Source organism: Ammodytes marinus (assembly GCF_949987685.1).
Source record: "Ammodytes marinus genome assembly, chromosome: 22".
NCBI classification, from domain to species: Eukaryota; Metazoa; Chordata; class Actinopteri; order Uranoscopiformes; family Ammodytidae; genus Ammodytes; species Ammodytes marinus.
Window position 1 is genome coordinate 15877721 of NC_137226.1, and position 10322 is coordinate 15888042.

Genomic DNA, 10322 nt, shown 5'->3' on the forward strand with positions numbered 1-10322 from the left:
CTTTATTTCAAACTGAACAAGTACATCACTCAACAGTTTAACAGTTCAAGTATGTTTAGCCAATGTCAGGATTTGTTTGGCGGGTTTAAGAATGAAAAGGAAGGTTCAAACAGGGCAATGCATAGCTTAATGCTGCGTTCAAGATTAATAAGAAAGTCGGGAAATTAACACTTCCCTCTCATAGAACACCCCCCTTTTGATTGATTCTTAGAAGATGAGTTTCTTGTACGGATTCCATTGGTGGGGTCTTCATATAAGTATTTCTAAAAACCTACCTAAAAAGGGAGAATTAAGCAAGCATACAGGTATTTTTCAAATTTCCATGTAGCTAACCTTTAAGCAACATAGGAGCTCAGACACACTGGATGATGTGCACACCCCAACATCTACTAGCTTTAAGCCTCCAAGAAACAGCATTCTCCACTTGGAGTCATATCAGCTCTGGCAATACATTTAAGAAGTACAATTTATGGAATTTCCAACTGCCAGCTTTAAATAAAAAAACACTACAATTTACTGAAAGTAAGTTGAATAAGAGTTTATTAGAATATAACTATTTGTGTTGGCTTTAGGAACAATACAGCAGTGTGTTGAAGTTTGAAGTCCATAGAACGTGTAGCTTTTTCTTTTATCCAAGTCTCACACGCCATACTTCTTTTGTAAGGTTGCGATAGACGATTTTTCCAGCTCCGATTGGTGTATGAAGTCAAAAAGTTCTTTAAGCACTGGGGGGAGAGAGAGAGGAAAAGTAGTGCATCAGTTACTGATATGACAGAATGTGTGGGTGGAAAAGATACAGTGGAAAAAAGTAAAAGTTGCAACACATCAAAGAGACTCTTTACCTTTCTTCTCCGGGGATGACATGAACATGACAGCCATATCAAAACGCCTCACACTAGCTAGACTCCTGAGGACCTCCAGCGTGTCGGACGGGGTTTCATTCCTACACACGATAAGAATACACGTGATGACTTGTTGGGAAAACCACTTTGGATCCAGATGTATTTTTGCTACTAGGAGCGTCTTTTGATTTACTCACTTGATATAGAAACAATGCAGCGTCCTCAGGATCTGATTGAGGATGTCAGGTTCAAGGGAGCTGTGGAAAATGTTTGCGTACTCCTCGGGCTTGATTTGCTGCAAGGTACAAAAAACAAGGCATCGGTTCTTGATTTTTTTTTCTTCAAATTCGAGCCTCCATATTGGCAGGTGATTTAAAGCAGCTCCGAGTAACATTTAAATATCTTTTAAACAGCCTCATGTTTCCTCACATAATCATAAATGACCTTTAACAGCAAACGAGACCATCAGTGCAAAGAAAGACATTTTTATATAGTTTTTATTACTGCGTTTGGTCTGGTCGCACAACCAGTCCGATTTATGGTCACATATCCGTATTGGTCGCAGATTTCAGTGTGGCGCAACAACGCGATTTGAGAAGCCCCTCCAGGTGAGGGAAGGGGAGCGGGAGCCTTGTTTGAGACAGTTATTTGTCGTCATAATGACTGATAACGGGGCTGAACCATCAAAGAAAAAAAGAAAATGCAATGAAGAAAAGCTGAAAGGGAGAGTGATCCAGAGTGATAGGCCGGCGGGAGGGCGTTGCCAAGCAACGTATACACAATTTCACGGTAGCGAACTAGACTGCAGTGTTTACTCCTAAATGAATGAGCGGTAGCCTACTAAAACAAAGTTTACTTTGCCTCACCAGCATCATCAGATGACCATTATTCATCTGAAATAGTCATTATTTACAACAACATAAACACATTACCTCATCGTGATCCATACTAACTGCCGTCTCTCGTTCATTCGCTTTCTGTGAGGACACGTAATCTTTCAGCTCTGTGAGAGAGAGTAGTTAGGTGACACTGCTGCATCAACTCATTGCAATCAGGTGTGTGTGTAGCACTGACTGGCATTAGTTGATGCTGTGTCACTAACCACTCTCACGGAGCCGAAAAGAGTCCGGTGCCCTCACACTTTCAACACACGGACATGCACTATATTGCTTCCTGATCATTTGAATCTCGCACGCCCGGCATGAGCTAGAAAACAGCTTCACGACAGCTGGCTTCGTAAAAATACTACCCCTTTTGTCCAAAGGGGCCGCCAACGTGCAATGTTACTCGTAGTGGCTTTAATATGACTAAAATCAGATCAAGTTGACAGCTATGAGAAAATGCATCATGAAAATCAAGACAATAATTAGCAACACATCTGCACATACGTCAATACAAATGCTGGACATTGTCTGAACACACAAATGTGATCTTGTAAAGGACAGTTGTTATCTTGAAACACACAGCTCACCTTCAGATATCTGTATATCACTTCAGGCTGGTTTCCAATCTTGCGGAAGTGGGCCTCCAGTTGGAAGCTGTTGGTAGGCGGAGGAGGCAGGTCTGTTACTGTCGTTGAGGGCTTGAGTGATGGCCGAGGAGAATTTGGGATTTCCTCCTTTGCTGGTTGTTTGGTCTGCCTGCTCGCAGGAACTCTGGAAAATAGAGGATACCACATTTAACAAAATATTGCAACATGTTTTGCTTTACACAGATGTTGTAGAACACCCAAAAAGTACTTAAAGCTATAGAGCGTAACTTTTTCATATAAATGAATGCCGGTTACATTCAAACCATCGCCAAACCAGTTGACACAAAGTTGATTAAGCCTATCAGCTCCACAAAACCTATCTCAGTATGGCAGTGTTTTACAAACTGGTGTCGCAACCTGACACTGGCGCAGGAGCTCAGAACACAATTTTTTTTCAGTTGTTGATTCTACTGCTAAGAAAAAACCTGGACGTACAGTAGAAGGACTAAAATCATGCCGATGTGCCGACAGTGTTGTTGTCAATACTCCTCATGGGGGCAAAAGAAGTTACGCACTATAGCTTTAAATGACCAATACCATGAAGTCAAATAAGTAGCGCCACTCACTGTTCAGACGAGTGTGTAGGGGCTTCTGATATCTCCTCTATCTTGATGATCTTGGCGCTTGGCGATGTAGACAGCGGAGAGGAACAGAGCTCAGCCTCCTTCACCTCGTGGACCAGGGACTTTGAGCCAGCGGACTGCTCCTCAGGCACAGACACCTTACCACTCACTACCTCTATGTCAATCCTCCTCAGAGGTTTCTAAAGAACAGTAAGAATCAAAGTTCATTGGGAACAAAATAACATGGTATCTGTCAATATTGACACACAAAAAAAGCATTGGATAATTGGCAGAATTGGATTATAGTAAAGATTCTACAAAGTGAGGGTTACAGAATCGATGTCTACCCTGCCACCTGCTGGAGAAATAATGTTAAAGCACGTTGTCAACATTGCGTAGTGAAATACTAGATACTAGGAAAAATGAAAAACATGCCAAACTATTTGTATATTTGTCTCTTAACTTCTATTCAATATTAAAATCAAAGTATCATTTGAAAAAATTAGTAACTCACAGTGGAGCGAAGATGTGTTGGTTTGTCGACCGGCTGAACTGTTCTCCTCTGAGAGCCGTCTGGTGTCTGAAGGAGGCCAGTGGAACCACCGTCCTAACACAAACCACAAGTCAAGGTCAAACCTAACAAAGTCTGAAGTTTACAGTAGTCATCTGCACATTAGACTGGAATTTAAGCATTCAACTGCAAGCTGAGGGGAAGGTCCGTAACATTTCAAGTGTATTTCAGCACTGCTCTTTAAACTCTTCCTTCTTCCCCAGTCACTTTCCTGTTTTGACTTGAGTCAGAGTTTCATTATTTACTGAACTAACCGTAACTTGTACTAACAACGGGATCTTGAAACATACCAGCTGGAGCTTCTGGAGCTCGTTCAGCGCCTGCTTGTTCCCCGGCTCTAGTTTCAACACATCCTGAAAATCTGGAACACACAAACACAAACAGACTATGTTTTTATGCACCTGAACTGGCACTAATTGATAACAATAACCCTTTATTATAATATATGCTATATATTTTTTTATTTTTCTGGCAATTTTAATACAGCTCTTGTTGAAAGTTTGCATGTTTATTTAAGCTAATTTGGAAATAAAAAGAACTTCTGGATACAACTTGAACCTGGCTTCAAATGGAGTGAATTTTACAAGACAAGTTAAAAAAGATAGATAAAAGTTAAAAAAGATAAAAATGAAACCATCTCCAGAAATGCAGATAATCTAGAAGCATACAGCTATAGATGTGAAAGCTCTCTGGTCTTCCAGGTGTAGTTGCTGCTGTGTTGTTCTATACAGCACCTTGTTTGGCCTCCTGCAGTTTTCCTAAAGCCACTCTGGCGGTAGCACGACGGGCCAAAGCCTTGATGTAAGTTCTGTCCAGGGCAATGGATCTGGTGCAGTCCTCCTCTGCCTCTTTATACCTGGAACAAAACAAAACAAACAACTGGAAGTTTGATTTTAGTTTTTACAGAGACCCTTACCGCTCAAAATGTAAATGCTTGTGTTTACTTCTCCAGCTTGAGGAAGGCCATGGCTCTGTTGGCGGGCAGGAGGACGTTCATGCCGTCTGCCTCCATGCCTCTGCTGTAGCACTCCGCAGCTGCTTCATATTTACCCTCTTTAAAGTAAGCATTCCCCTGAAAATAAGCACATTTAGAAGACGTCAGCACATGGGAAAACTATTTTATTAGATGATCTGTATCCCGCTGGTTCTGTGGTAACACATCATTCTTTTTGCCTCAAATGTTGTTACAATTCATTCTTCTTAAAAACCAAACGTACTCTGTCTTTTTGCATCACAGCCTCCTGTTGTCTCTGCTGTTCCTCTATCAGTCTCTCTCGTTCAGGGTCTTCCGTTGGAGGCTCCTGCGGCTGTGTGGCTTCACTCTGGGCGGACGGTGACTGTTGACTGAGGGTCTGAAACCAGCCATGGAAGGACAGAAAATTAGATTAGACATTTGATCGTCATTGCATGTAAAATATATGAGAAAGAAATTAGACTAAAGAACCCAAAAGACACACTTTCCAACTCACATCTTTGATCTTCTTCACTTCATTCTGCGCCTCCACGTTCCCAGGGTCAAGCTTGAGCACCGTCTCATAATCTGTTCAGAAATAGATTCACGTTGGTGTTATCTCAGTACGCTCAAAGAGTTTGGAACAGATGGTTTGATCCTGTTTTTTAAACCTTGCTCGTCACCTTCTAATGCCGACTGGTATTTATTCAGCGCAACCCGCGCCGCTCCTCTCCGCGCAAACGCTTTGAAGTAGTTGGCGTCCAGAGCTATGGCCAAGTTGCAGTCCGACTCCGCCACAGCATACCTAGGTAGTTAAAGTATTGATTGATGATAGACAGTGGAACAAGAGTTTCTCACCAACAGATAAAGAGAAAGTTAAAAATACTTCAAAAAGGTGGAGTGTGTAAGAAAGGTGTATTTTAGCATCAGCTTGTGGTGGAAGATCCAGATTGCAACGCTCTGTGTCAAGCCATACCTCCTATTTGGAGAATTTAAAGAAGCTATGGTGGCCTTAAAAGGACAAGAGGCTAGTTACTAGTAAAGATGGCATCATCAACCACTGCTGCTGCTGCTGCTGCTGCTGCTGCTGCTTCAGGTCTTTCGACAGTATGAATTGATTAGCCAATTCCCTTTTTAATGCATGTTTAAAGAATCAATTACTTTTTGAGTCTGCAGAAGGACGTGGCTCTGTTTGTGGGAAGCACAGGGCTGTAGGGATCAGCACCCATCCCTCTGGTGTAACACTCGATGGCTTCGTCGTACTTCCCATCTTTGAAAAACGCGTTGCCCTAATAAAAAAAAAAAAGTATAATCTGCTTAAAGTGTCATTTATGTTTTTCTTTGTTCTTTTGAGTTGTCATGCCAGTTGTATTTACCTTCTCTTTCTCAGCCAGCGCTGTCTCCTGATCGGCTGTGGCTTCCTCAGAGTCAGACTCATTGGACTCTGCAGGACTCTCCTCCTTATCCATTGCTGCCAGAGCCTTGTCCTGTCACCACACAAGCACACAGCAGCAAATCAAACTTGCCCCACCACTTCACCGCTCATGTTGAGTCAGTGTATTCATTAATTTATCAAGAGTGCATCAGCATCATACCGCGTCAAACTTGTCCCACGATCCATAGTCGTATGCTTTGATCCTGGAGGCCTGCTGGGGCTCTGCTGCCTTTGAGTCGCCGTTGCAGCTTGGCTCCTTCTTCTTCCTTTTCTTTTCCCTCATCTTGGTTTTGTAGTCTTTGTTACGCACGGGCGGGAGGCTCTTCTGCAACAAACAGACGAAAAACTTCTAATAATACAGGAAGATTACTATCCTGAGAGAGAGAGAGAAATATACAGACAGAGACAGAAACAGAGAGAGAGAGACAGATAGATAGATAGATAGATATATAGATAGATAGATAGATAGATAGATGTAGTGACAAACCTTTACCCCCGGCTGTCCTCCCTTCCTCAGCTCTTCGTCCTTGTCCTTTATGTCTGTCTCCCAGCCCTCCAGCTCCCTCATGAAGCTGTGAAGATCATCCGCGTTTTGACGCATCTGAAGCTGTAACTCAATGGCTTTGTTTCCCGCGGACATGTTGTTATTCCCTGTGAATGAGACATTTGTTTGGGACAATTTTCCTAACACTTGTTGCTGTAGTTGTTGTCTTCCAAGACGGTGTTGAAGCCAATAGAGGAAAACACGAGAATCATGCTGTCATGCTTTTTTCGGCTAGCAGGTAGCTAGCTAGCTAGCTAGCAGAAATACCCAACATTTACAGGAAATAAAGAAAACGTAAGCGACTCTGTTGCAACGTAAACCTTTTAAAGTACCTGTTACTTCTCTCTCCAGGTGAAAATTAGAGTTAAAATGTAGTTGAAGTTATTTTGGCTGAATACTGCAGTATAACGTGTCGTTATTCATAGGTTTCTGTTTACGTCTGGAGCCATGACAGCCGAGTACCAGCAGCCTTTGCACTGCCGAGCATGCGCTATGCGCAGGGCCTTACCAAAGATCGTCTATATACAAACGACACATTGTTACTCACTTGTTTGTATGCAACAAACAACAGACCTCTTAAAAAACCTACGAAAGGTAGCCCCTGTGCCCATTTCATTTTTCATTGTAATAAATTGTTGGTTTTGCTTTACAGTGAGCTAGTTTAATTCGGATTAACTATGTTAAGTGGACAGTTTTGGTCCAGATATTGCCCTTCGAGTTGATGTCCTGCCTAAACTTTCTGAATAGACGATCTGTACTGGATTGTCTAGAAAAAAATGTTGTGGAAAAGGCTATTTTTTTCATCTCTTTTTAAAATACACTACATTAAAGATGGTAACATTTCTTTATTGTTTTTTTGTTTGTTTAAGAGCCATTTCAATTAAATACATTTAAAAAATACCCCGATTTGTTACCTTTGACCTGTAGCTAACTTACCACGTGACCTACAAAACAGAATAGTGATGACCTCTCGCGTTAGCTAGCGGCAGCTACCCAGACAGGGCGAATTTATGCTAACACTTCGGAATAGTGAATAGTTGTCAACATTTCACACAATGGATCAGACTAAACAAGAAGAAGATTATGGATACGACTTGTTCCCGGAGAGGAGCTCGGGGAAGTACAAGAAGGGCTCCATCGGGGAGAGACTGTTCACTTTGAACCACAAGTGTCAGGCTATGTTGCAGTTCGCGACGGATACCAGTGAGTGTTCCAGCTCCAGCTCAGTTATTTCTCTGTTTATAAATGTGAAAACGGAATGTCATCTCGGCAGTGATCATCGGACACACTCTGTGGTTTCTGTCGTACGCATTCGTGTTTAAAATGTCCGTGCAGCATATAGCGTTAGCTGATTTAGCTGGCCGTGCTTTCTGTCAGTGAGTGTGTTGCTAACTCAGGACTGTGTGCTTCTCTCAGGTCCGTATGCCAAACTCCTCCTCAGTGCCATGAAGGGATCAGGATGGTGAGTATCATTCAGAAATAAAATCAAAGTGTGTTAATAGCCTACTTGTTTATCTGCTGTTACTCTCATATTCCTGCAGAAAACATGGTATACGTTAGTACTACAACCTAATGATACCATTAATAAAGATACAGGTTTTAGTGTAACCAGTCTAGTGCAGATGAGAGTTGGTTACTAATAGCCTACCAGATGACACAATGTTCCAATTTTCATCATAAGCATTCAGAGGGGACTGCAGAACATGGACTAGTTGTATTACTTAGCATTAACACATTACAACTGTAGACAACACATAAGTAGCCTACATTTTTTCACTTTGCATTGTAAAACCAATGCTAGCTCGTTGCCCAATATACATTGGGCAACTAGAATGCCTTGTTTTGCTCCAAGCTCCCTTTACTTTGTCCCCCTCAACACAGCAAAGTGATCAAAGATCGACATTTCTCCTGTGAAGACTGTGACGGGACGGTGAGCGGCGGCTTCGACGCAGCTTCCTCTCAAGTATGAAAGAGATTCCTGGGTGCTAGCTAAAGACCAAGCAGGTTGGGATCGCATTCTGCTGTGTGACATTCATGACATGTGTTTGTGTTTGTTTTACAGATCGTCTTGTGCCAGAACAACATCCACCAGCAGTCCCACATGACCCGAGTGGTCACACATGAGCTCATTCATGCCTTTGACCACTGCCGGGCCCACGTGGACTGGTTCAACAACTACAGACACCTGGCCTGTTCTGAGGTGAGGCCCCAATGTGCTCAGCACTGGCTGTGTTTAGGTGGAACTGTAACTTTGGTTACTGATTCCGTTGAATCTGCCTTTTTGGCATTGTGTTCCTGACGTGAAAGCAGTCGCATTAACATGCTACATCAAGCAACCTGTTTGTGGCCATCAGCCTCTAGCTTACTGAAAATGTCAATCTTTAAAAGCAGGTCACAAAGTTACTTAAACAATGTTTATTAGTGTCCTAAAAAAGCTGTGTACTGTACCCAACATGACATAAACAAGCGTTAACACAGCACTTGTCGGGGACTCTTTTCAACAGCGGAAAAAAAAAAGTAGCGCTTTATTGATGTATGGCATTATCAGTATACTTAAAGGTGATTTGAAATCCCTTGGAAATGTTTTGTTTTATTCAGTATGTTTCAGCATTTGATGTTGGCTTGGTCAAATCCACTTTTTTTCTCCCAGCTGAATTATTCTAAGGTTTTGTTTGAGCTTAAAACAATAAAATAATCTTATTGTAAAACTGTTCCCAAATATCATTATCCTGCTGACCTGATACATTTGTTTGCCAATCATTCAAAGACTTGTTCTGCGTAACTTGTTTCAGATTCGGGCAGCTAACCTCAGCGGAGACTGTACCTTTAACAATGAAGCCGCCAGATTCAACTTCGGCTTGAAAGAGCATCATCAGGTACCTACCTTCCCTGTGATTTAACATGACATTTGTATAGGTTTCAGGTTTGTGTCTTTGATCAAACCCTTTTGTCTTGCTTTCTTAACTACAGGAGTGTGTGAGAGGCCGGGCCCTGCGCTCCATCCTGGCTGTGAGGAACATAAGCCGAGTGGAGGCAGAGAAGATAGTGGACGAGGTGTTCGACACGTGTTTCCACGACCACGCGCCGTTTGGCCGCGTCCCGCACAGCAAGAGGGATGCCCGCTTTGCCTACAGAGATTACCAGAACAGAGATCGATATTACGCCAACCTCTAGTGTCTAGTGTCACATTCTCATATCACTCCCAAGGGTGCTGTAACCAGATAGTGGTGCTGTCAGGGCCAGGGCTGCCATGAAAACCTCAGAACAACGCCAGTGTGTCAAAACCCATCGCATCCCTTCAGACGGGATCTTCACAGAATGAGTCGTCCTTGGAACACAGGCAAGCAAAAAGGAAGGAGCTTCAGTTTATTTCATTTTCTACTATTTTTTTTTTGGACACTAATTCTGTACCACAGGATTGTAAAGCAGTGAGTTTGGCTCTGGAATTGAAGTATTGGATGTGTGCCCAAGTGATTAGTGATGTCATTTGTTTTGATCCATGGGTGCTTTGAAGGAAACGCAGGATTTCCTTATCGATCCTCTTCATCGTGTTGCAGCATTGACCTCCACTCATTTCTTGTAAATAGAGCTGATTGTGCTTAAATTAAACAGAATCCACTTGAATTAAAAGTTTGTTTCTGCTGAAAAAGTTGGGAGTTATTAGCTTTTTTTTGAGGACAAGAATGGAGGGAGGGGGGGGGGGGTTGCGTTCAACCTTGAATTCATGTATTCATAACTTGCCCAAAAAGCATTACACAAGCATATTGCCGATTTCCACAACACATTCACGCCCAAGGAGTCCTCAAATTAAAAAGTTCTCCCACAAACAACACGGTCAACTTTGTTCAACAGCTGCGCCGCCCCCTGTAAAATGTCACTGCTGA

At 42.4% G+C, this 10322-nt stretch overlaps 2 protein-coding genes across 3 annotated transcripts; one reads left to right on the forward strand and one right to left on the reverse strand.

Moving 5' to 3' along the window:
- Window position 1: 1 nt before the first annotated feature.
- rpap3 (RNA polymerase II associated protein 3) lies at window positions 2-6888 on the reverse strand. The gene is made up of 17 exons (XM_080050934.1): window positions 6771-6888; window positions 6382-6545; window positions 6055-6219; window positions 5836-5946; window positions 5621-5748; window positions 5143-5264; window positions 4977-5047; window positions 4725-4859; window positions 4452-4579; window positions 4242-4363; window positions 3798-3868; window positions 3451-3543; window positions 2940-3136; window positions 2314-2497; window positions 1040-1137; window positions 843-943; window positions 2-725 (listed from the first exon to the last, which is right to left on the reverse strand). Exons 2-17 carry the CDS (start codon window positions 6532-6534, stop codon window positions 640-642), a joined length of 1965 nt encoding a protein of 654 aa, XP_079907060.1. The 5' UTR covers window positions 6535-6545; window positions 6771-6888; the 3' UTR covers window positions 2-639.
- A 519-nt stretch (window positions 6889-7407) lies between these two features.
- Window positions 7408-10050, forward strand: atp23 (ATP23 metallopeptidase and ATP synthase assembly factor homolog). 2 transcript variants are annotated; one of them, XM_080051183.1, is made up of 6 exons: window positions 7408-7641; window positions 7855-7900; window positions 8320-8401; window positions 8501-8638; window positions 9231-9314; window positions 9409-10050. In XM_080051183.1, the coding sequence occupies exons 1-6, from the start codon at window positions 7494-7496 to the stop codon at window positions 9610-9612; spliced, it is 702 nt and encodes a 233-aa protein (XP_079907309.1). In that variant the 5' UTR covers window positions 7408-7493; the 3' UTR covers window positions 9613-10050. The 2 variants fall into 2 exon arrangements, with proteins under 2 accessions (XP_079907309.1, XP_079907310.1); XM_080051184.1 differs by lacking the exon at window positions 8320-8401 and having other exon boundaries at window positions 7583-7641.
- The last annotated feature ends 272 nt before the right edge of the window (window positions 10051-10322 follow it).